Here is a 27,110-nt window from a genome sequence, read left to right on the forward strand (position 1 = left end):
TGCATGTGGTAATTAGATTTATTCTTAAAAAAATAGTAAGTACAACCTTATATCAGTAGAATTTCACAGACTTTTCAGATATTTGATTTTTGGCTTATGATAATTAAGTGTAAACCATTGCTTTGAGTGCTATTTTCAACATACAAAAATCACACTTAACTTAAGAACATTTATTCAATAATTTAAATTCCTCAGAAAACATCAAAAATGAATTACCATTATATTGTAAACATAATCAATATAAATCTTAAACTTGAAAAAAAGAATACAATCCCCAATAGCATCACAAATCTCACCTCCTTCAGAGGCACATGTATATCAAAATTAATAAAAAGATCTGAACAGAATTGACCTGTCAGTTACAATAAGGGAAAGAGGAAATTTTTTAACAGGGATGATCCCAGGAAGATTACAGCTGTGAAAGGTAACGAGGTGCCTTAAAATTTTCATTTGAAAATTCTGTGGAGGCTCATTAATGGTCCATTCAATTATTCAGATTTGATCGTCTCAGGAAGCAGTCACCAACAGCAATTCCGGGATGCTAGTTGGAACTTGCATTTGGAGGGTTCTGTATTAATGGTGCACAAGAAAAATACATTATTAAACCTCCAGGCAAAGCCTTCACCTCCTCCAAGAATTCTTTTCTGACAACTACCTTCTTTTAAATCTGCACTTTGGACTGAGTTCCCCTGCACATTTATACATGCTATTGTAATAAGAGAAGAAAAACCTTTACAGAGAACAGCGAGGCCACTCTATAAACAGAGTGGCTTCCCCACCACCCTCCAGATTAAGCACACACACGCCTGCACACACACACACACACACACACACACTAAAACAAAACTCACAGCTGCCTTCAAAGCTTGATCTAGATCATCCAGTAGGTCTTGTTTATCCTCTAAGCCCACTGAGAGTCGAATAAGTGTGTCACTAATTCCAAGGACTTCTCTGTCACTCTTAGGCACTGATGCATGGGTCATGATTGCCCTGGAAGAAAGAGTGAGCAAATTTCTGATCACTATATTGTAGCAGTGGAGGCATGTTTCTGTCTCATAAATTGCAATTATTTTCAAATTTTTTTCTATTCTAAATATCAAATCCTTCATACATATACCTGCAATGTTTTGTAAACAAAAGATTGAGGAATTGTGAAAATTATCTTTTCTAGTCATGCTTTTAAATGAAAACCACGATTTTTTGTTGTTTTTATACCATCAGTGAGGTATACTCAATCAGAAACTGAAAGTGCCAGTCAAGTGCTCGCATACAGGAGGGAAAGACATAGCTTTCAGTGTGTAAATTTTAACACCTACCTGAATGAGGCCTTGGCCAGAAGTCAACACCCCATGACCATCCAGCTGTACTTATAAGAGGCCTCTTGGACCAACAGCTGGTCAGAATTAATTCTGTTTGGATCAAAGGATCAGTCCAGAATTGGACCTTCTGAGGCAGATCAGGTAAAAAACAACCTAGGATTGCTAGTAGCAATCACTAAGCACGAGGAATTAACTTCAACTCACAGTTCATGACACAGAGGCCTCAGAGGATGTTTAAAACCATCTAGTAACTCACTGTCAACATTGACCTGTGTAAGGGTAGAGCACCTACTATGGGTCAGGCACTACAGTAAGAGCTGGGAAACCAAGAAGAAGGAGAGATTATTTTTACTCTAGGTAACAAACCAGAAGCTAAAGACTGACGATTCACAAAACAGAACAGTCTACGGTGAACGTTAAACAAGTATGGACAACAAGGGTTGCTGGAACTCAGTGGAGGCTGAATTTCTGTGGGCTGAGGTATCGTGGAGGAAAGGCTCACCGTCTTATTGAGCACTTGAGTACACTGCCCCCACGCCCAGCCCTCCCTCCCCACATCCAGCAGAAGGAATCACTGTCTCCTACCCACTTTAGGCCCATGGAAAGAAAATCTTAGTAAATGAATATTAAATGAATAACCTCTTTTATGACTCTAAGGAAGTGATGCTCATAGTAAATGAATATCCTCTTCTATCACTCTAATGAAGTTTTACACACAAACATCCTCCTAAAAATTTCTTCCTTTTTAGGTTTCTAATTCCCTGAAAGAGAGTGAATACTCAGAAACAAGAACTTAGGCCTCTGGGAGCAAAAGACAGGTATATGAATCTCAGCCCCTCCACATACCGGCTGAGTTGGACTTGTAAGTTACCAGTCCTCAAGTCAATTTCCTCATCTGGTACAGTGTTACCAACATTTTACAACCAAGGAAACTGAAATGGAGAGTGGATAAGTGAGTTTTCTAAGGCCACTGAGCTAACACATGTTGTTAGGCTGAGAGACCGACCCAGTACCCGCTGGCTCTGCTTCTCTCTCGCTGATTGCAATGCTGCACTGGTTGCAGCATTGTTGGGAGACTTGAAATGAGGAGGACAGAACAGACAAGCTCTGACCTAAATTTATTCTTCCATTGGCATTGGGGTTACAGCCTAGCTGGAGTGCCCAATGGCCAAGCAACTTTAAACCAAATCCCTAAATAAATCAGGTGAGGTCTACTTTTAAGAGAGTCTTAAACTAATACACACTGTATTACTACAAAAAATAAACCAATTTCATATGCTGAGTGTGCCCTCTTGTGCATCCAGACTTACTAGCAGCCATCTTCCTAAAAGACTAACAAAAACTTCTCTGTCTTATCTTAATTGTTTGAATCATTATTTGGGGATCATCTTTTTAAGATTATGAAATTGCCTGACTCTCCCCATGAACTGTAAACTACTATAACAGGACAGGAAATGTGCCTACATTCTTCAGTTCAGTTCAGTTCAGTCGCTCAGTCGTGTCCGACTCTTTGTGACCCCAAGAATCGCAGCACGCCAGGCCTCCCTGTCCATCACCAACTCCCGGAGTTCACTCAAACTCATGTCAATCGAGTCGGTGATGCCATCCAGCCATCTCATCCTCTGCCATCCCCTTCTCCTCCTGCCCCAATCCCTCCCAGCATCAGAGTCTTTTCCAATGAGTCAACTCTTCCCATGAGGTGGCCAAAGTACTGGAGTTTTAGCTTCAGCATCAGTCCTTCCAAAGAACACCCAGGGCTGATCTCCTTTAGAATGGACTGGTTGGATCTCCTTGCAGTCCAAAGGACTCTCAAGAGTCTTCTTCAACACCACAGTTCAAAAGCATCAATTCTTCGGCACTCAGCTTTCTTCACAGTCCAACTCTCACATCCATACATGACCACTGGAAAAACCATAGCCTTGACTAGACGGGACTTTGTTGGCAAAGTAATGTCTCTGCTTTTCAATATGCTATCTAGGTTGGTCATAACTTTCCTTCCAAGGAGTAAGCGTCTTTTAATTTCATGGCTGCAGTCACCATCTGCAGTGATTTTGGAGCCCCCAAAATAAAGACTGACATCCTTGACATTCCTCAACACATAGTTATTTCAGAAATGTTTATGAAAATTAAAACATAGAAATATACCATGCATCTAATACAGCTGAAAATTAATAGCTAATGATATTGATTTATCCGTGCAATAATTATAATACATGGTCATAGAAACTCACCTCCCTGCTCACTGTTTTTGATGCAAAGCCTCAAGAGTGAAGTTGCTAACATATTTCTGTGTGACATTTGATCAATCAGCAAAACTTTCTGAATCTTTGTTTCTTTGTCTGTAATATAAGTTGCTGGACTCCTGGATCTTGGGTTTCTGTGTTTTAATATCCTCTGGTGCTTTGATAAAATTCGATGAATTAGCTAGGTTAGATAGTGAAGGGCCAGGAATACTAAGTTAGATTTGGGGGTTTATCTCATAGAGCCTTTTACCTCAGAGAAAAGAAAATAAATGGACCTGATGGTAACTAGTAGGGCTCTCCTCTGACAAATAAGAATGTGGAGGTATTTGATCAGAAACACATTCTCTGAGAGCTTTGAAATCAGCCCTTCTAGTTCAGTCTTCAACCTCCCTTATAGGACAGAATTGGGTAAAATAAGTAGCCCTGGTTCAGAGGTCAGAGAACCACTGCTGAAATCTTCTTCAGGCAAACAGAGGAAAAAACAAAACTTGGGAAAACACAGCTTATTGATCCCGGTAGATTTTTAACAGGGTCTGCATTCTCTTGTGGAGAAGGCAATGGCACCCACTCCAGTACTCTTGCCTGGAAAATCCCATGGACGGAGGAACCTGGTAGGCTGCAGTCCATGGGGTCGCGAAGAGTCGGATACGACTGAGCGACTTCACTTTCACTTTTCACTTTCATGCACTGGAGAAGGAAATGGCAACCCACTCCAATATTCTTGCCTGGAGAATCCCAGGGACAGAGGAGCCTAGTGGGCTGCTATCTATGGGGTCGCACAGAATCGGACACGACTGAAGCAACTTAGCAGCAGCAGCCGCAGCAGCCATTCTCCTGAGTTAAGAGTCCATTCCAACTAGACAATGCCATGCTGCCCTTATTGCTAAATAACTTGAACAATCACTGATTTTATCCTACTCCTTTCTCAAACAATCATTACGGCTGAAATCAAATTTAAAATACTGAGAAAAACAGAAATATACTTACGGAAGCTCAGCAAGACTTTCGTATCCTCCCAAGCTTTCAGCCAGAGTAAATAACTATGGCAAAAAAAATAAAATAAAATATATATACATATATATATATATATATATATGTATATATATAAAAATTTAGATTCTCCACTAAAATAAAAATACTAAAAAAAAAACTAAAAATAAATGTTTTTAATACAATGACCCTGCAATGCGAGATGGAAAATTGTGGCAATTATGAATAATTACTACAAAATAATTATTACAAAAACTACAAACTGGATAAAAACTTGGAGAAAAAATGAAAATAAAATCCATAACAATGAGGCCATTAACAATTGATCTCACCAATTAGACATATGGCATGTTAACTTTTAAAACATTAAAAGTTGATCAAAGTGAATCTTCTATACCTTCCTCATTTGACCTCATATAAAAGTAAACCTTAACATGAGCTCTCAAACCTCAGAATTATTACATTTGAGACCCAGCTCTGTGGTTACCCTTTATATAAAAATCTCTTAATATCTTTTAAGTTATACAAACTTACTCACTAATATGTACCATTTATCAAATGAATATATCCATTTAACCCCATCCTGGAGTAGAAAGGAAAACTCAGTTGTTGCATTTAGTGTTACTGTGTGTTACAGAATTTTACAAACATGTTAAAAGTTACTTTCACAACTGTACGCAATTAAATGTACGCTACTATATCTCTGATTTTAGAAGTGGACAAATTTTAGAACCAGTAAGACTTTGACTAATCTGGCAGCATTCTTTTCTTTTCTTTAGATTTGTAGCATTTAAAACTCAGAGTCTTAAATACATGACTGCATGCGCTCAAAGTAAGCCCAAAGCATGGAGTTACACAGGCCTCTCTCCCAGGGCTCTGGAGAGACTCCTACCTCTGTGAACTTTAGACAAAGGCCACCTTTCCCTCACTCCAGGCAGACACAGCCTGAGAGGCACAGGGTTCGGGAAGTCATTCCTAGGCTGGATTTCAGTACAGTTTTTCAGCAGTGCACTGACACAGTACTGAGGTTTTTCATAATATTTCATTTGAAAAGGCAGTTAGTTCACTATAAATTTAAAAACAAATGGCTTAGAACATTCTGTCTCTCTCAAATGGATGAAAGCCCCTGCAGAGTTAAGAAAATGAACATGTTCTATCTGCTATTGCATCACTCTTGCTTCAAGTGATTTTCTAACCCAATGCATTTCATGACAAAGAGGTTTGTGGATGTGACCTGCAGATACAAACACATTAATCTGAGTTGGGTGGAAGTGAGAAGTAATGAAGACCATAACGCTATAAGAAGGCCTTAATGTCTATAAATTAAAAAACGATTTTGTAAAGTTACCTTTAAGTTCTGGAGGAAAGTTTCAGCATGTTGAAGAGAGCCCTTGATATAAAAGGTGACCATCCCCGGGCAACCTGTGCACTGACGCTTGGCCAGCTCATGCTGAGGATGAGAAGGCAGCCCTGTAGTCATAAAGTATAATGAATATCTCATTTCAGAGTCAAACATGTAATTTCAGGACAACAACAACAAAAAATCACTATTCGTTTAAGTCAACTGCAAATAAGGCTAATAACAGGCTTTATGCCATGTTCACATCTGACCTCTTGTTCTGGCCCCTGTCTATCTTGTGAAAGTGGTTCAGTCATGTCCAACTCTTTGCAACTCCATGGACTGTACAGTCCATGGAATTCTCCAGGCCAGAATACTGGAGTGGGTAGCCTTTCCCTTCTCCAGGGGATCTTCCCAACCCAGGGATCGAAGCCTGGTCTCCCGCATTGCAGGCAGATTCTTTACAGCGGAGCCACAAGGGAAAACCAAACTGCCATCATTTTGACCTATCTTTTCTAGTCTCTCCTAGCTCTAGCCATGCCAGCTTTCTTTACACCAGCGGCACTGAACTCTTCTTTTATCTTGGGACTTTTGCACATGCTATCCCTTTAGCCTGGAACATTCTCCCGCTCTCTGCCCCCTTCCCTCTGTTAATTATATCCTCTGTAATTTCTCACTTAATATCTGTCTTATGCTTTAGGCTAACTCCATGAAGAGAAAGCTATTTCTTTTGTTAATAATTGGATCCCAGATCCCAGTGCAACGCCTGGCCCATGGTTTGCAGTTGATAAACATTTATTGAAGAAATCTGAATTGCCTTGTCCAGGCACTTTTAACAAATGCTAACCCACTTCCTCAAGGCACAGTCCAAAACTTTTCTCCCTCTCTCCATTCAAATACACACCAGTCAACAGCTCTTTACCTAGTGTACATATTAGGGCATTTAGTCTCATTTGTATTTCTGCCTTGGCTTACCTAAATGCCTTAAAGGCAGGGATCAAGCATAATTCTCCTTTACACCCAAGACTGTATGAATGTACACCTCAAAAGGGTTTAAAATAACTATTTACTTATGACCACCACAATATAAAAGTCTGGTAAAATAAATTCAAAGAGTGGCAAAATGATAGGATACTGAAAGAGGAACTCCCCAGGTCAGTAGGTGCCCAATATGCTACTGGAGATCAGTGGAGAAATAACTCCAGAAAGAATGAAGGGATGGAGCCAAAGCAAAAACAATACCCAGTTGTGGATGTGACTGGTGATAGAAGCAAGGTCCGATGCTGTAAAGAGCAATATTGCATAGGAACCTGGAATATCAGGTCCATGAATCAAGGCAAATTGGAAGTGGTCAAACAAGAGATGGCAAGAGTGAATGTCAACATTCTAGGAATCAGCAAACTGAAATGGACTGGAATGGGTGAATTTAACTCAGATGACCATTATTATCTACTACTGCGGGCAAGAATCCCTCAGAAGAAATGGAGTGGCCATCATGGTCAACAAAAGAGTCCAAAATGCAGTACTTGGATGCAATCTCAAAAACGACAGAATGATCTCTGTTCGTTTCCAAGGCAAACCATTCAATATCACAGTAATCCAAGTCTATGCCCCAACCAGTAACGCTGAAGAAGCTGAAGTTGAACGGTTCTATGAAGACCTACCAGCCCTTTTAGAACTAACATCCAAAAAAGATGTCCTTTTCATTATAGGGGACTGGAATGCAAAAGTAGGACATCAAGAAACACCTGGAGTAACAGGCAAATTTGGCCTTGCAATACAGAATGAAGCAGGGCAAAGACTAACAGAGTTTTGCCAAGAAAATGCACTGGTCATAACAAACACCCTCTTCCAACAACACAAGAGAAGACTCTATATATGGACATCACCAGATGGTCAACACCGAAATCAGATTGATTATGTTCTTTGCAGCCAAAGATGGAGAAGCTCTATACAGTCAGCAAAAACAAGATGGGGAGCTGACTGTGGCTCAAACCATGAACTCCTTATTGCCAAATTCAGACTTCAATTGAAGAAAGTAGGGAAAACCACTAGACCATTCAGGTATGACCTAAATCAAATCCCTTATGATTATACAGTGGAAGTGAGAAATAGATTTAAGGGCCTAGATCTGATAGATAGAGTACCTGATGAACTATGGACTGAGGTTCGTGACATTGTACAGGAGACAGGGATCAAGACCATCCCCATGGAAAAGAAATGCAAAAAAGCAAAATGGCTGTCTGGGGAGGCCTTACAAATAGCTGTGAAAATAAGAGAAGTGAAAAGCAAAGGAGAAAAGGAAAGATATAAACATCTGAATGCAGAGTTCCAAAGAATAGCAAAGAGAGATACGAAAGCCTTCTTCAGCAATCAATGCAAAGAAATAGAGGAAAACAACAGAATGGGAAAGACTAGGGATCTCTTCAAGAAAATTAGAGATACCAAAGGAACATTTCATGCAAAGATGGGCTTGATGAAGGACAGAAATGGTATGGACCTATCAGAAGCAGAAGATATTAAGAAGAGATGGCAAGAATACACAGAAGAACTGTACAAAAAAGATCTTCATGACCCAGATAATCACGATGGTGTGATCACTCACTTAGAGCCAGACATCCTGGAATGTGAAGTCAAGTGGGCCTTAGAAAGCATCACTAAAAACAAAGCTAGTGGAGGTGATGGAATTCCAGTTGAGATATTTCAAATCCTGAAAGATGATGCTGTGAAAGTGCTGCACTCAATATGCCAGCAAATTTGGAAAACTCAGCAGTAGCCACAGGACTGGAAAAGGTCAGTTTTCATTCCAATCCAAAGAAAGGCAATGCCAAAGAATGCTCAAACTACCGCACAATTGTACTCATCTCACACGCTAGTAAAGTAATGCTCAAAATTCTCCAAGCCAGGCTTCAGCAATACGTGAACCATGAACTTCCTGATGTTCAAGCTGCTTTTAGAAAAGGCAGAGGAACCAGAGATCAAATTGCCAACATCTGCTAGATCATGGAAAAAGCAAGAGAGTTCCAGAAAAGCATCTATTTCTGCTTTATTGACTATGTCAAAGCCTTTGACTGTGTGGATCACAATAAACTGTGGAAAATTCTTCAAGAGATTGGAATACCAGACCACTTGATCTGCCTCTTGAGAAATTTGTATGCAGGTCAGGAAGCAACAGTTAGAACTGGACATGGAACAACAGACTGGTTCCAAATAGGAAAAGGAGTACATCAAGGCTGTATATTGTCACCCTGCTGATTTAACTTACATGCAGAGTACATCATGAGAAACGCTGGACTGGAAGAAGCACAAGTTGGAATCAAGATTGCCGGGAGAAATATCAATCACCTCAGATATGCTGATGATACCACCCTTATGGCACAAAGGGAAGAGGAACTCAAAAGCCTCTTGATGAAAGTGAAAGTGGAGAGTGAAAAAGTTGGCTTAAAGTTCAACATTCAGAAAACGAAGATCATGGCATCCGGTCCCATCACTTTATGGGAAATAGATGGGGAAACAGTGTCAGACTTTATCTTTTGGGCTCCAAAATCACTGCAGATGGTGACTGCAGCCATGAAATTAAAAGACGCTTACTCCTTGGAAGGAAAGTTATGACCAACCTAGATAGCATATTCAAAAGCAGAGACATTACTTTGCCAACAAAGGTCTGTTTAGTCAAGGCTATGGTTTTTCCTGTGGTCATGTATGGATGTGAGAGTTGGACTGTGAAGAAAGCTGAGTGCCGAAGAATTGATGCTTTTGAACTGTGATGTTGGAGAAGACTCTTGAGAGTCCCTTGGACTGCAAGGAGATCCAACCAGTCCATTCTGAAGGAGATCAGCCCTGGGATTCCTTTGGAAGGAATGATGCTAAAGCTGAAACTCCAGTTCTTTGGCCACCTCATGTGAAGAGTTGACTCATTGGAAAAGTCTCTGATGCTGGGACGGATTGGGGGCAGGAGGAGAAGGGGACGACAGAGGATGAGATGGCTGGATGGCATCACTGACTCGATGGACGTGAGTCTGGGTGAACTCCAGGAGTTGGTGATGGACAGGGAGGCTGGTGTGCTGTGATTCATGGGGTCGCAAAGAGTCGGACACTACTGAGCGACTGAACTGAACATGTAAGTCTGCTAATTCACATTAGTACTTAAAGATTTGTGAGAAGTGAAGGAATTCCAAAAAAGGTAAGAGAATTTCAGGGGAATTTTGTCATCAAGTTTTAACTTGATAAGTATAAAGTCTCAATGTATATCAGATAAAAGTTAGAGCTAGTACAGAACAGCAGACTGATAAGATTGTAAGCAAATCAACTGGAAAGTACAAGGTTATAATTCTGGAATGTTGTTCAATCACTAAGTCAGGTCCAACTCTTCAAGCAGAGTCCAGGCATCCACTAGACTATTAGACAACTCTAGGCTAAAGAGCACATCTATCTTCTTTACCATCAGACCCACATACAGCAGCACTCAATGATAAGTGGACAACAACAACAAAAAAATACATGAAAGCACCTAACTTACAAATGCTACATAAACAGAATGCAAGGGATAACATGTAAAATCCTAGAGTAACCACATGTGCTTAGAAAGCAGATTAACATACCAGGATAAATAACCTTTTCCACCTGAGGATTCGACTCCAAAAACTGAGCAACTGCCATTCCGTTTTCGAAATGCTTCTCCATGCGGACTTGTAGAGTCTTCAGACCCCGATTGCAGAGGTAACAGTCAATAGGAGATGGAACTGCTCCAAGAGCTACAAAACGAATATGTCCTGGGTTAGTTTGAAGGTGAAGACAGACCCAGAAAAGCCTCTCACCACTCTTTTTTATCATAGTGACTATGGGAAGCTAACAACAAAGCCCAATATTTGAATTTTAGTGGGAAAAATTAATATATCAAGGAAGAAGGCATAAAACATGCTTAGAGAAATGGGCTTTAAAATGAGAAGGGAAATGAATATCCTAAAAACAAAGTACAAACACAATCACATAAATTTTTCAAATATGAACATCAATAGTCCTTTCCATGATTTTAATAAAAGGACACACTGCACATAGCTTAATCTTGTATTTCTTTGAAAGAGTATTAAAGCACACAGAAAAAATAGCAGTTCAGCTTCTATTATTCCTGGGTGTTCTACCAACATTCTACTAATATTTAGCTTCTGTCTAAAGCAGCCTGTGGTTTCCTAGGCCTCCAGGATATAATCATTCCTTCTTTTTATAAATGAAAGGAACTTAGCACACAATAAATTCTGGTTTCCATCATCAGTGCCCGCTTTTGTTGCTCTAACATTTTTTCCCTAGAAGGGGATTTTTATTCCTAATTATACTGATCTCTGTCAAATCACATTGGTTAAAATCGAGTATTTTTCAATAAACCCTTATGGACACCTGAGATAGTAAACAATCTAAACAGAAAACTGATATTTAGATATCTGTTGAAAAATACAAGTTTATATCTTAAGTACCATTTAAAATTAGATATCATTCCAGATATAAAAGGTATAGTATAAGAAAGCCATCATTCCAAATGTTTAAAAAAAAAAATCCATTGTCTTAAAACTAAAAATTCACTTGGGCTTTAACAAATTGTGATCAAAGTTGACATGGATTTGAAAAATAAGAAAACATCCCTTGGCCATGCTGTAAAGCTCTATTATGCTATAATAAATAGTATTTTTATAACTCAATTTTTCTTTCCTCTAAAAAAACCAGAATTTTCCTTCTAGTCCCCATTTCTTTGTAAATTAGTGGAATGCTATCACTTCACAACACTTAGTGGAAATACAATATCTAATGTAGTCACTTTGAGAGCACAAGGGGAAATTCAGGCTTTTTAATACTTACAATTTTGCAAGAAACGGAGCCTATCATGAAGGCTCTCAGAATTCAGTGACACTAAGCCCATTACAACATCACTGTGGCCTAAAAACAAAACCAAAAAGCTTTAAGTTAAAAAACAATGTATAAACATTATTCCTCAGCTTATAATTTCTAAAATTAGACTTTGACTTGAAAAAAATCTCTGGGGAAAAGCCTTATAGAATAAGTTTAAATATACTTTACTCAGTTTGGTAGTAGCAAAGGCTATATCTAAAACAATAAAATTAAAATCCTATAAAATATAAGTGTTTCTTTGTAAGCTGTCAGCAGGATAAAATCTTTTACAGTAAATTTTAATCCTTTGCTGATGTATCATGAGCATAGTTTTGTCTGCTATAAATGAAGTCCTATATTTAATCAAAGGATAATTCTCTAACTTTCTACCTGTGTCAGAGAAAATCTGTATAATAGTAGAAGAAAAAGGATAAAAGGATAAAGCCCTATGCTATTATCATCTATCCATGGAAAAGAATGAAGTCTAGACTATGCATGTCTTACCATTCATGTATTTTGTTGCTGAATACATACAAATATCAGCTCCCAGAGACAAAGGCCGCTAAAAGGAATAAAAAAAGGTTTTTATTTTAAATGGGAAATCACTTGAAAATATCCTGCATTACTTACCTATTTACTATTGTAAATTCCACCCCTATTTTAATTTTTCAAAAATACGTACATCTTAAAATTTTCCAGGACCTCTATTTACCTTTCCCTTGATATCATCTTTCCCTTTCCTCCCTCACACCAAATAAAACTACAAAAGTATTGGATTCATTATTCAATCCAAAGGCAGACGTTTTCTGGAAATAGCAGATAACACAGGTCAACAGGCCTTCTGAACTTGTTTCTTTAGAGCAATTGCTGACTAACCCCTAAATTTATTACCTACAGAAGACATGCTGGCATTTTATGACTCAGTAAATACACAGAATGGTTGACACAAACACTTAGCAATTGTTATGTCAAGTAAATGGAAAACTAATTTGCTTAGGTTTTTAATCATTAAAACCTTAGTGTATGCTATGGTTATTCATTTTATTTGTCACGATCTTGACTCTTAATTACTCTTTTATTATTCTAGTTTTGTCAAGTGTAAAATCACTTGTACAGAAATGTGTTTAGATTGGTTTCCCTCACCCAATTTTCCTGCAAAGTAGTTCTTTAGTCTTAGATGTCTTTATTTACAGTGAAAATTAATAACCAACTTATTCACTAAACAATATAATATCAACATCTTTTCATTTAAAATTTCTTTAAAATAAAGTGTGTGTATGTGCAGGTGTGTGTGTGTGTGTGTGTGTTTAACCTCACCATTTGGAGGCTGGGGGACTTTTCATGTAAGTTCTCAAAAATAGGACATTTTAAGTAAAGCATTGCTCAAAGCACTCTGTACATATGTGTTTACTCATCTCTAAAGTGATGGGTCAAATTAGACAATGTGTGAAGACTGTTCCAGTGCCAACATTCTGTAAACCCTATGGTCAAAATGAAAAATAAAAGCCTGTAACTAACATCTGTTGATCTCATTATGCTCCAAAAATCATGTTAAATAGTTCACATAACTTAGTGAAGCAGTGTTCAAAAATACTTCAACTCAGTAAAATCAGTATGTTTATGGCTCTAATTGTACAGACAAGGAAAAGGAACTGAGAAAAATAAAATAGATCACTCAGATTTTAAAAACTGGTAGAGTCAGAACTCAGACAACTAGAATCCAGAGATTCTACTCTGAAACTTTATGCTGGTATGTCCATTTTGCCTTTTGTGAGACTTGCAGAAGATCAAGAAGACAAAAGGCAGGAAAAGAAAGAACATACCCAGTTTTCATGAGGGTAAAACAAAGAGAGGATCTTTTCAGATTTGCTTTGTAGAACCAATGCATGTGGTTGCCTAGGGACAACGTGATTCTGATTAATTCAACTGGAATGAATCCAGATTGAAAATTGCAATTCCTGGCAAATGGAATATGATGTGGGCTTCAGAAAAGTGGAAAAACTGGACCTATTTTAGTGACAGTAATATGAGAAAAAGGGCCAGGCCTGATGAGTAACCTGGGCAGGCTCAAGCTAAAACAATTCATGCAATCTCTTTGAGAATATACAGAACTTATGATGACTCAGACAGAGCAATCCTCTGCTGTATTAACTGCCCTACTCCAAGTGGTAGATGGAATAAGGAGCAGGTATAAAAACACCCAGAGTGAAAATCACTTGGGACAAACAGATGATGCCAGGAGATTTTTACTTGGAAACGGACTGCTTTACTTGAGCTAAGAGTCAGCTGAAGTTGTATCACAAGCCAAAGGTAGACAGATGGCACATGAAACCATCTGAATACAATGTAACCAGGAAATGTGTTTTCAGAAAAGAAAGATGAAACACAGTAGTGCCTTCTGAATAAAACGGACTAAGGTGAAAACAGCTTTGTGCAAACTCCCAGGGAGTCAGTCCCTCACATGGAGGCAGCAGCCTGGGCCAACTTCAGGGACCGATAACAGAAGAAGGGAATGTAAACTGTTTTAGCTTGTGAACATCAGCCTAATTGAAGAGCTGAAGAAAATGAGCTGGGCTTTTAGGAACTCTACAGAATACAGGTGAACTACAGGAAGTGCAATAAGAATGACCACAAGGTACAGACAGAAAGTAAAGAGCAGGGAGATGGTAACTCCTAATAAGAAAAGGAAACAGTTAAGTTACTCAGGGAAAGAGAGGTAGAACATGTGGGGAAATGGCAGACTACTAGGCAATTATAGAAAGATTCCCAAGATGACCTACCAAAAGGAGCAAAACAGAAAGGAAAAAGTACAAGGTTAAAAATAAAGGGATTGAGGATGGATGGGAGGGTTTGAGTTGGGAAGAGATGTATGAAAAGGAATAAGCAGGAAAAGAGTTTAAAAGGAGAATGATAAAGGAGCTGCACAGATACAAGGTGATACATAGAATACGAATTTAGGATACAAGTCAGGTAAAGATACAGAAGGAATGGTCTATGAAACATGAAGAGAAGACAAACTAGAAAGAAGGAAGGGAAATGGAGAAATAAGATGTGTTTTTATCTGGCTAGCCTTGCAAATAAAAGGAAAAGAAAAGCTATACTCAGTGACGTTTCCGTACACGATGGACATCTGCAGGACTTATAATGACATGTATGTATATATATACACACAAAACTGACTTAGAACCAACACATAAACATTGAAGTCCCTACTATGTGTAAGGCACTGACATATACAATCATATAATAAGAGCAGGTCTTCAGAGAGTTTACAGAGAACCTAAAAGCTTTAATGAAGATAATATTTAAAAAACACAAAGTCCCATACAATATACTAGCCTAGGGTTGAAAAAATATTAACTCATGGTAGGAAAGATCCAATTTCATTCTTTGTCTAATCAATAATTGTGATTAGGTTTCATGTAACTTAATGTAAACAAGTCCTTCCTCTCCTAATTACAAGTACCTGTATAGTCTACCAATTATGCTAAAACTATTACTTTCATTTACCTGGAAATATGCTGACATAAAAGTGTTATCCACAACCAAAATGATGTCTCCATGTTTATGGACCGTATGTGCGCAGGCTTCAATGTCAATCATCTTCAAGCTAGGGTTTGTGGGGGTTTCAATCCAAACAAGCTAAAACAATTCAGTAAATGACAATAGTTTGTAAAAATACACTAGACAAACATATATCTCATGCACTGTAACCATCTGGGAGGCTACACGGGAAGACCATGGAGAATGAAGTTTAAAGGTCTGAATCTGAATCCTAGCCCCATGAATTTCTGAGAGGTCATCACAGCTAAGTAACTAACCCTCTATGTTCTCCCAATTTTTCATCGGTACAATAAGGTTGATATCATTTACTTTATACAGTAGTCATAAGGATCAAATGAGATAATGTACATATAAGCAGAAGAACACTCAAGTTAATCACTATAATTATTTTCCATTAAAAAGAGGATGAATTCCAAAGACATACTCCAAAGTCAGGGAATTTTGCTCTCAAAGATAAACAAAAGATTGTGTAAGATTACATTCTGGAATTTTCAGTAAAGAGAACTATTTGATACCAAAAATATTATGACTAGTAACTTAAATAATGTCAGATGCACTAGAAACTACAAAATAAGTCTGCAGAACCTAAAGAAGAGCACGGGTTTTGGAGTGAGGAAGAGAAGTGACACATACACAACAAAAAACCCGGCCAGAGCTCACTTAAGAGATGGTATCATACTATCTGTCTATCCAAAACCTAGCACAATCCCCACATCATGTATGTTTGATAGTTATTGAAAAGACCAAAGAACAGAATTCTATTTGTTAAACAAGCTGCTACTATTTTGATTGACATTATCTACTGTGCTTTGCTTTGCTTCGTTGCTCAGTCGTGTCCAACACTTGGCGACCCCATGGACTGTAGCCCGCCAGGCTCCTCTGTCCATGGGAATTCTCCTGGCAAGAATACTGGAATGGGTTGCCATGCCCTCCTCGAGGGGATCTTCCCAATCCAGGGATTGAACTCAGGTCTCCCGCACTGCAGGCGGATTCTTTACTGTCTGAGCCACCAGGGAAGCCTGACAGTATCTACAGCTTTCTTTTAAAAAGGGTTAATGATTCTTTCTTCATTGCCTATATAAATGAGCAAGTGATCTGGCTTAACACTCATCCTATTTTAGAGTTTTACTATAGAAAAGACAGGGTAGTTAAAATAATGCATATTCTACAAGAGCATAATTATTTGAGAACCTATAAAAATTTATTCCTGGGTAAGAATTTATCATTCCCATTCATAATTTTAAAAAGTAATTAAAATAAAAATAAGTAAATAAATACAAAGTAGATTTTATCTAGACTTTAAAAATCTACTTTAAATGATGAGGCAGATATATCAGGGGGGAAAATGTATTAATTCAAGTTGGTAAGGAACCACTACATAAAGTTCTGCTGACAAGAATTAATATACACACAATTTGCTTTCCTCCCTTAGAAAGACTCAGACCATCTATTTTAATATCTTTTCTCCCAAGGAAGAAAAAAAAAAGTTCCTTTGAAAACAACCTTAATCACTCAAAGAGCACCCTGGAGTTAATTTCAAAGTAATTTGTATGAAAAAAATTTTTTTCTCTTTTTTAGCATTCACAGCAACATAATCTTGAGTACAAACCTTTTAATCATTAGCAAAAAGTTGGAAAAGGCTGATACTTATAAAAGATGCTGGTCCTTCTTTTCCCCATGCAGAATTTCAATGAGGTTCCAAGAAAGAATATCACATATGCCATTCATTCCTGCACAAAACATCTTCCAGTGGCATACAAGCCTTCCCAGGACGGAGGCTAAGGATCGCCTGTGGCCCTTCTGTGCTTCTATTATTTTGCTGAAGTATCCTTCAGAACCCTTAACGCTATGCTTATTAGGATTTGGGAGTTTACAAGGTTCCTTTCTATAACCCAAACTCTGTGATGACTTCTGTTACCAATACTAGCTTGGTAATGCAGTTAAGAATTGTCTGCTTTTGCTAACAAATTTTTTAACTGTCATCATGTATTGGGTACCATAATAAAGATTTCATATGCCTTATTATCTCTGGAGGAGGGCATGGCAACCCACTCCAGTATTCTTGCCTGGAGAACCCCATGGGCAAAGGATCCTTGTGGGCTACAGTCCATGGAGTCACAAAGAATTGGACACAACTGAGCAACTAAGCACAGCATATGCCTTATCTCATTTAATTCACCCAACTACTTTTTAATAAAGCAGGTAAAATTACCCCTATTTAGTAAATGAAAGAAATGAGACTTTGATTAAATAATTTGCCCATGATAATACACCAACTATGATATAGAATTAGAATTTGAATCCCACTACAGAATGCATGTACCTAATCATTAAGCTACAGTATCCAACAGAAGTCAGACCTATCCTAATCTTGATGGCTTCGAATAGCTTCCAGGAAAATTGGTTATTCAGATTTAAATTATGCCCTCAAGTAAACAGAAATGATGAAAATTTAAAAATCACAAGGAAAAACAAACTGAAAACTGAATTACCTTGGTTTCTGGTGTAATAGCTGCCTCTAGCAATTTGGGTTTGGAACAATCAACAAAAGAAATCTTTAATCCAAATTCAGTTGCCACCTGCCTGAAGTACCTGTTTGTACCTGAGGCAGAAGAGAATCAGATAAAATGAAAAAGAACATTGTATTTGGAAATATTCATTCCTTAAAAGTATAAACACTTTAAAAATATGAGGAAGTGTCAATCACCAATAAAGAAACAACCAAAAGCAAGTCTACTTTATTTGAACCTTCTTGTATGCTAAAGAATGTACTCAGTTGCTCAGGTGGGTCCATGCGACCTCAGGGACTACAGCCCTCCAGGTTCCTAGGCTCATGGGATTTTCCAGGCAAGAACATTGGAGTGGGTTGCCATTTTCTCCTCTAGTGGATCTTCCTGACCAGGGGATCGAACCTGCATCTTCTGCATTGGCAGGTGGATTCTTTACCACTGAACCACCTAAAGAATATAGGGCTTTAAGCCACACTAAAGAAAATAAGGCTTAAATTTTAAACTAAAAGTATGAGTCAAATAAAACACACTTGATACCCACATCAAGTGGCATGAAGCAAAAAATGTTTCTTAACAGTCTCTACTCTTCAAACATAAAGTGGCATGCTCCCTAAAACATCAATATCTTTTTCTAACAATTCCTTCCTAGTATTTAAATCTAAAATAAATGAACCAAAATCAATGAAATGTTCAAAGTAAATTTTCAGACCGATTATACTTTGGTAATAGAAAAGAACTAGTTATTATCCTTTGTACTTTCTCAATATTTTTGTTATGTGGTTCTGAAAGCCTTAAAAGAAAAATGAGATCATGTAAACCAAACAACTAGAGTTTTATAGTGAAAGAAGATAAATCATTCAATTTAGAATAGTTAATTTTATAAATACTGATCTGGATTTAAGGTTTATATATGCAAAATTAAAGAAAAATTTACCATTATTGACAGTGAACCAAAAAAGGAAGAAAGAACTTTATCATCAAAGACTCACTAGACCTTTGGTAGACTCACCCTAGGTAATGTGAGATTGAAAAAGAATGTAAAGAATTGTTTAAAAAAAAAATCAACAGCAATTTTCAGATTTTGTACCTAGGTTTATCAAGATGTTTTAATAGTGTATTATAATAGCATCTAAAGGTTTATTTTTTCTGTAATTTCAATTCATCAAACTATCATAGGGAGCTATGATAAAATATAAAGCTTTTTACAAATTTCTGAGAGGGATAAAATGATTATTAAGAGTAAGTCTCTTCCTTCAAAGAACTTACAGATTTAACTTGTTCAAACAGGAGATAGACAAAGTGATAATATTCTAGAAGTGATCTTTTAGTTATCTGGATGCACATGGAATATATATGTACATATATGCAGAGTACATCATGAGAAACCCTGGGCTGGAAGAAGTACAAGCTGGAATCAAGATTGCTGGGAGAAATATCAGTCACCTCAGATATGCAGATGACACCACCCTTATGGCAGAAAGTGAAGAGAAACTAAAAAGCCTCTTGATGAAAGTGAAAGAGGAGAGCCAAAAGTTGGCTTAAAGCTCAACATTCAGAAAACGAAGATCATGGCATCCGGTCCCATCACTTCATGGGAAATAGATGGGGAAACAGTGGAAACAGTGGCAGACTTTATTTTGGGGGGCTCCAAAATCACTGCAGACGGTGATTGCAGCCATGAAATTAAAAGACGCTTACTCCTTGGAAGGAAAGTTATGACCCACCTAGATAGCATATTCAAAAGCAGAGACATTACTTTGCCAACAAAGGTCCGTCTAGTCAAGGCTATGGTTTTTCCTGTGGTCATGTATGGATGTGAGAGTTGGACTGTGAAGAAAGCTGAGTGCCGAAGAATTGATGCTTTTGAACTGTGGTGTTGGAAAAGACTCTTGAGAGTCCCTTGGACTGCAAGGAGATCCAACCAGTCCATTCTGAAGGAGATCAGCCCTGGGTGTTCTTTGGAAGGACTGATGCTAAAGCTGAAACTCCAGTACTTTGGCCACCTCATGCGAAGAGTTGACTCATTGGAAAAGACTCTGATGCTGGGAGGGATTGGGGGCAGGAGGAGAAGGGGATGACAGAGGATGAGATGGCTGGATGGCATCACTGACTCGATGGACATGAGTTTGGGTGAACTCTGGGAGTTGGTGATGGACAGGTAGGCCTGGCATGCTGCGATTCATGGGGTCGCAAAGAGTCAGACACGACTGAGCAACTGAACTGAACTGATGTACATTAAAAAAAAATTTTTTTTTGCTGTTGTTTTGAACACAAAAATCAGTTTTACTTAAAGATAAGGGCAACTAGTAGTCCTTACCTTCCCACTTACCACCTTATATAACTAGCATTTAAACAATTTGGAATAAAAGATCTTAAATTTGTATCCACACAGATAGGCTACAAAGAGTAAGGCCCTTTGATCTTAAGATTAAAATGATAAATGTTGAGTACAGTCTTAAGCACATTTTTTGGAGAAAAAGGTCCATAGCTTTCATGGGTTTTCAAAAGGGTCCCTAAAAAAAAAAAAATTAAGGAGCATGGTGCTTAAGAGTTGGGTAGAGTTAAGCCCTTTGAGAATGACCTGGACTATAGACATTTTCACTGCAGGAAAAATTTTAAATTATGTAGAACACTATCTCTCTAAATACTATCTTCTCTAGAGCAGAGTATGTCTCAAATAGGTCATCCCAGCAGCTTAAATGGGATTCCCAGGTGGAGGGCAGTAAGAACCCACCTGCCAATGCAGGTGATACAAAAGATGTGGGTTTGATCTCTGGGTAAGGAAGATTCTCTGGAGGAAAAAATGGCAACCCACTCCAGTATTATTGCCTGGAGAATCCCATGGACAGAGGAGTCTGGCAGGCTACAGTCCATGGGATTATAAAGAGTTGGACATTATTTAGTGACTGAGCATGCATGTGGCAGCTTAAATAAAATTGTTATTAAACAATCAGTTTTATAAGCAGTTCTAGAGTGTAGACCCCAGGTGTTTCTGCTCCTCCTTTACCAAGTGTGGAGTAGCATGGAGGTGTTCATCATATTTTGAAAAGATAATCAATAATCCAAGTAGCAATGTTAATATAATTCAGGAACCATTTTATTGTCTTTAAAATAACAGCTGAAACAGCATGAATGAGATAGGTCACCTACCTCCATACACATCATCCATACAAATAATCTGGTCTCCTGCTTTTAAGAGATGGGTAATGGTCACAGTGGCTGCTAAACCTGAAGCAAAGGCCAAACCTAAAATAAAAACCAAGCTAGAGTAAGCCAAAATGCCAGGTTAAAAAACACCTACAGTATTTATTTGCATTACTTTAAATCCCTCTCTCTGCTGACTAAAGGACAACCATCACTACTGAGTCATCAGAAATCCCCTGATTAATACCATTACAAAACCCTCCTTTCTATTTCAAAAACAAAAAATACTTAATTCTGCTTTGGTTATAGCAACATCTCTATGAAAAGCTTCAAAGAAATAATTGTTTACAAAATTCTTAGTCAAAAGATCAATTGCCAATTAAATTACAGTTTAAAAATATCAAACTCTAAAGAAATTTCAAATTTTAGGAAGAGAGCTAAGATACGATTCATCCATTAACTATATGATATTCAATTGAGCAAACATTTTAACAAAATTCAAAATCATACCTGAGATGTGTCTGATAAATTTAAATTTTACTTAAAAAAATGTTTTAATGTGGATTCTCTTCTAAACATATGTGATCTGGAATCACATATTGAACAGAAATAGTGAAGTTGAACAATAAAAAAAAAACTGGCACTGTACATTAGACCCTGTAAAGGAAAACATCCTATAAAATATCAATATATCACCTTGATGATAAAAAATCACCTGTGACTGATAGATGGGATATCCAATTAACTTGAAAAATGTAATTATTTCAAAATTTTCTCAGAAAAGTTGAGGTTGGCATTGCAATTTTCTACCAGGCAGATTCACAGTCCACCCACGAATTCATATAGAAAGCTAACCTTGAAATCCAATTCAAAACAACCATGTTTTCTGCAGCCCACCTGTAGAGTGTCTAGCATATGAACCCTCAGCTTTTATACCCTCTGTGGGAAATGTTCCCCATACAGTATTAAATTTCAGAAATTTGGTGTTTAAAACATTCTCTCATCTAAAAAAAAAGAAACCCCAACAACTCATGTTAATATTTCTAATTCTTACACTCTTGCTGTGAGAAAACTCCTAAGACTCTTATTTTCTAACTCATTATTCTGCCCTCATTTAGTATCATTTGTATAAAAAATACAAAGATGATTTAACAGCCATTCATTCTATTCACGGAAAGAATACTAGATCTGAGGAGTTAATTCGTAATCTCTGAAAGCATAGTATCAAGGACACCTGGCTATTGCAAATGTTCCTTGGTCCTATTCTCGGGCCCCAGTAGCAGCAGTTCTAGATTCCCTAGAACTTACTCATAAATTTCTCATAATTTTAAAAGCCATTTATACTTTTTTCCTATGGAATGACTATTCAAATCCTGTGTTAATATCTATATTGGTTGCCTTCTCATTAACTTGTAAGAGATTTTTATATTGAAAAAGTAGCCCTCTGCTTTAAAAAAACACACACACACACACACAATGGCAGGTGAATGAACCAGAGCATTAAAAAGTTTATGTTCTCATGCATGGTGTTGTAAAACTTGGTTAATTTGTATCTATTTATATTGACAGCTCCAAGTGAAGAGTAAATTTACATGAATACTAAGTGACACATTCTGCCATTTTGCCTCTATTCAGATTTACTTTCACTTTATAGCTACACATATACATATGAAGTCCACGGTGCAACCAGGGCAAACAATTCAATGTCTTAGAAAAATAAGAGTTTTGAACTAGCTGATTTCCTTATTTCTTTCCAATTCTACATTTCGTGCCTTTATGATTTTCTCTATACAAGTAAGAATGAATTCTAGATTTTACAAACTTTGAAACGAAAATCACTTACTGTACTTAGCCCCATCCAGCGCCGCCACTGCTTTTTCCAAGCAATTCCGGGTGGGATTTCCAGAACGGCTATACTCAAAACCCTGAAGGAAAGAAGTCAGAGTTCACCCTAAGAGATTTAAATTTATTATCAGAGTCTTAACACGGACATCTCCACAACTACAGGGGCATCCTACCATAAGGAGTTTCTGTTGTTTATCTATGACGTGTCTTGCCATTAGACACAAGAATGAGTAGTATGTCAGCCAAACTGGATTAGAATTCTGTGTCTGCCACTTAGGAGCTATATGCCAATAGATAAGTTACTTAATATGTTCCAGAATCAATCTCTAGACCTGTAAAATGGGAATAAAATGCAGGTATCTAGTTCATAAAATTGACATTAAGATAAAATGAGATAATGTATAATAACTTCTTTGCATGATGCCTGGCATGTGCTAACCACTGGGATAAATGGTAGTTCTTATTATTAGCATTATTATTATGTTAGACTCATCTCTACCCATTAATCTAGGGGTATTAGGAAACAGGAATCACCTGAATCAACAAAGTAAACCTATTTCTAACCTGCATGTCATTTCCTAAAAAATAAGTGATGCAAGTTCTGTTTAGCATCCAGCAGGAAGATATGCTTACAAATGCCTGAAGTTCAGGTCTTAGTTCTACAAAAGTGACTCAGAAAAGGGAGTCATTCTCAGCAAAACAGCTCTACACAATCCTTTTTTAAAATTTGCATTATATTCCTTTTACACATATGGTACTATACTAGCTGAAGTCACCCAGTCATTTTATTTGATTTATTTTTATTGAGGTGTAGTTGATGTACAATATTACCTTGTTTCAGGTGTACAACATAGTGACTCACAATTTTTAAAGGTTATATTCCATTTATAGTCATTGTAAAATATTGACTATATTCCCCATGTTGGTACTATGTATTCTTATAGCTTATTTATTTCATATCTTAGTATTTAACCTCTTAATCTCCTGCCCTAACTTCCCCCTATCCTTTCTCTCTCCCCACTGGTAACCACAAGGTTCTCTATATCTGTGAGTATGGATTTTTTCATGTTGTTGCTATAGTAACTAGTTAGTTTTATTTTTTAGCTTTCACATGTAAGTGATATCATATAGTATTTGTCAGTCTCTGTCTACATCCAGTCATTTTATTTAATCCTCACAACCTGCTCTGAAGAAACTAAAGCCAAATGTTACCAGGTATGTCAGAGCCGGAATTCAAAACCAGGATTTAAACACTGACTAAAAATCCTATACATACTTTTCTCCTCCTGCTTCATACAGCACATAACAAAGCATAACCACTTTTTACACCTGGTTCTGATTCAGGAGCTCCCAGTACTAATTACACACACATATGCGTGCATGTGTGCTAAGTCACTTCAGTCATGCCCAACTCTTTGTGATCCTATAGACTGTAGCCCGCCAGGCTCCTTTGTCCACAGGGGTTTTCCAGGCAAGAATACTGGAGTGGTTTGCCATACTCTCCTCCTGAGGATCTTCCCAACAAAAACACATATATTACATAAAGGTATATGCTTCATACATATAAATATATATATATATATATATAAAATCTGTAGTTTATTTATTTAAGGTTTGTTGCCATGTTTTTGACAAACTGAGCAGACATATTTTATAGGGCTCCAGGAGATCCTCATCACTCTCCACCATCGCCTCCTTGATTCGACCTGCAGCTGTACTCCAGATGCAAAAAAACTGTTTGGAATCATGTGGCTACTGCCATGGAAAGGTAGCCCATGTCTTCCTAAATATTCATGGCAGAGATTTAACTTTGTGGAGAGAAAAGAAGCAAAACTTCCCACACTATCACTCATTCAATGGTTTTCCAAATGGAACTGAAGAATTAGATGCTTCTCATTTCAGTTCCTTGAGTTCTCTTTAGTGCTCTTAACTGATATATTAAAGACAGTAAGGGGAGTTTGGGGGGACTTCCCTGGTGTTTCAGTGGTTAAGACTCCCTGCTTCCACTGCAGAGAGTACAGGTTTGGTCCCTGGTTGGGGAACTATTAATAAGATCCCACAAGCAGCAAGGCATGGTGGAAAAAAAAAAAAGAGGAGTTTGTGGATTTTATCACCTGGTTGACTCTCTGAAAACATTTAATTATTAATATCATAGCTAAATTATTAACTTTTGCATTAAATATTAAAGCTTGGGGAGCTACACATTCATGAATGCTTACACTGGGAAGGAACTTAAAAGACAGATGGTGTACACATTTTGATTACAAGTTACAATAGCTCAAAGTACCCTAAACAGAACTCCACATCACAAAACAAAGGGCCATGTCTAAAAGAATTTCCTCAACTTATATAACACACTAAAGAGGTGTTTGAAGTATTGATACAATCAAGGTTTTAGATTACAAAGTTTATTTAGTTACACTTGACACTGAACAACTCAAGAGTTAAGGTGCCAACCCTCTGCTCAGTGGAAAATCCATGTACAACTTATAGTCTGCCCTCCATATCTGAGGTTCCTACATATCTGTGCTTCTGCATCCCCAGATTCAACCAACCACAGGTTGTGCAGCACTGTAGTAGTTACAATTGAAAAAAAAACAATGTATATGTGGACCCACACAGTTCAAACCCCTGTTGTTCAAGGACCAATGGTAATTTCTTTTGGACCTCAGCAACTTTTAAATACTACAAGATCCATCAAGTACTCTACAGAAGAAGAAAAAGCTATATGATTAACACAGAGAGCTTTCTCATCTATGACTCTGGGTAGGTTCCTTTTCTATTAAAAAATATACAATACTTGTCCTGCGCTCTAATCTGGTTGTTAAGGATCAAATGGAAAAAATGTACATGTGAACACTGCAAAACTACTAAGCAATTATAATGTATCATACCATATAGCTTAACTTACATATCAACAACTTACATGGCAGGTTCTATTATTAAAACATTTATTTACACAGGATAAGTTAAATTATTTATAAGTAAGTAGATAAGTTAAATTACTTCCTCAAGATTGCCCAGTTCAGAAGAGGTGCTGTTAGAATTCAAACCTAGGGCCTCTGACTACATGATTTATGCTCTTAATCACTAAGTCACACTGATGCAATGGGTTAGATTGTTGCTAACATAACTGTTAGTACAGCACTGCTGCTGCTGCTGCTGCTAAGTCGCTTCAGTTGTGTCTGATTCTGTGTGACCCCATAGACGGCAGCCCACCAAGCTCCCCCATCCCTGGGATTCTCCAGGCAAGAGTGTACAGCACAGTGTGGATTAAAGCCCAAGAGTGGGTGGTGCTCTAGAGCAAGAATGAATCCCAGCTCCATTACAATGGCCTTTGCAATAGACGCTTAACATCCCTAAACCTCAGGTTTTTCACGAGACAAATGAGAACTGAGTTCAGAATAGAATTGCTGTAAGGCTTATCTGAGGTAATATATGTAATACATATGATATAATGTAGGTATGTACTGATATCTGGCATACAAGCAGTACTCAATATCTATAATAACTATTGGAATAATACTGGGAATTAATAGCTATTGGGAAGGATCTTGATGCCAGGTGAGTTATGACTTAGTTTTTTAAGTTGACTTCTTACTATATCTTTATAATTTTTGTTGCTTACGGTAACTCAAGGAAGTTATGATAATTTTGACGTGCAAATCTGCCCTAATCACATGAATATCAGTCCAAATCTATACAGCAAGTTAGACAAACTGTTCCCTCTAGTCCTGCTTATCAAAAGAAATATGATCACTGAACCATCCAATACAAAGCTTTATTACAAGGAGGTTTACAGGTATCCTTACAGTAAACATTCTTCATGATAATACACAAATTACACCTTACAAATTACTTGCGTGCTTCTTAATTTATAAGCCATCTCTCTTTTACCGCCCAACACTGGACCGCCCCAGACAGACCCAGCTCACCGAGTGCTGGCCAGGAGCCCCTTGCTTGAACGTGGTGGACAGCGAGATAGGGGGCACTACAGCTTGGGAGGTCCATTGCTCCGGTTCTTGGCCCACGTGGATGGCCTGCGTAGCGAAATGCTGGAACCTAGGCAGGAATCCGTGTGGGGAGGCTTCTTTTTCCTGCATGCTGAGCTGCGAAGAAAGGAAAGAGTAAAAGAGCGAAGAAGATAAAACTATGAAACTGATGCGTCAGGACTTGAAAAAGACGGAAGAATCAGGTGAATGGGAGGTAAAGGTACTCAAGGGGAACCAGCAGCGAGTGCACAAGAGCCGAACCCTACCCCTCCGTAGCTGGGAGT

General features: G+C 37.8%; 1 protein-coding gene across 2 annotated transcripts; it reads right to left on the minus strand.

Moving 5' to 3' along the window:
• On the minus strand, positions 1-27,110 carry CTH (cystathionine gamma-lyase). 2 transcript variants are annotated; one of them, XM_070786324.1, is made up of 12 exons: positions 26,770-27,109; positions 22,833-22,914; positions 20,996-21,091; positions 17,828-17,937; positions 15,282-15,413; positions 12,276-12,333; positions 11,742-11,819; positions 10,493-10,645; positions 5,901-6,022; positions 4,550-4,602; positions 852-990; positions 1-568 (listed from the first exon to the last, which is right to left on the minus strand). In XM_070786324.1, exons 1-12 carry the CDS (start codon positions 26,935-26,937, stop codon positions 542-544), a joined length of 1,218 nt encoding a protein of 405 aa, XP_070642425.1. In that variant the 5' UTR covers positions 26,938-27,109; the 3' UTR covers positions 1-541. The 2 variants fall into 2 exon arrangements, with proteins under 2 accessions (XP_070642425.1, XP_070642426.1); XM_070786325.1 differs by lacking the exons at positions 1-568; positions 852-990 and adding an exon at positions 3,008-3,743 and having other exon boundaries at positions 26,770-27,110.

Source organism: Bos indicus, chromosome 3, assembly GCF_029378745.1.
Source record: "Bos indicus isolate NIAB-ARS_2022 breed Sahiwal x Tharparkar chromosome 3, NIAB-ARS_B.indTharparkar_mat_pri_1.0, whole genome shotgun sequence".
Classification (NCBI taxonomy): Eukaryota; Metazoa; Chordata; class Mammalia; order Artiodactyla; family Bovidae; genus Bos; species Bos indicus.

Excerpts from the sequence above, each read along its gene's own strand:
- CTH (XM_070786324.1), bottom strand. The coding sequence starts at position 26,937 with ATGCAGGAAAAAGAAGCCTCCCCACACGGATTCCTGCCTAGGTTCCAG. Across the intron at positions 15,414-17,827 it reads CTATTACACCAGAAACCAAG|CTTGTTTGGATTGAAACCCC; the intron begins GTAATTCAGTTT and ends GAATTGTTTTAG. Across the intron at positions 10,646-11,741 it reads GCTCCGTTTCTTGCAAAATT|CTCTTGGAGCAGTTCCATCT; the intron begins GTAAGTATTAAA and ends TTCGTTTTGTAG.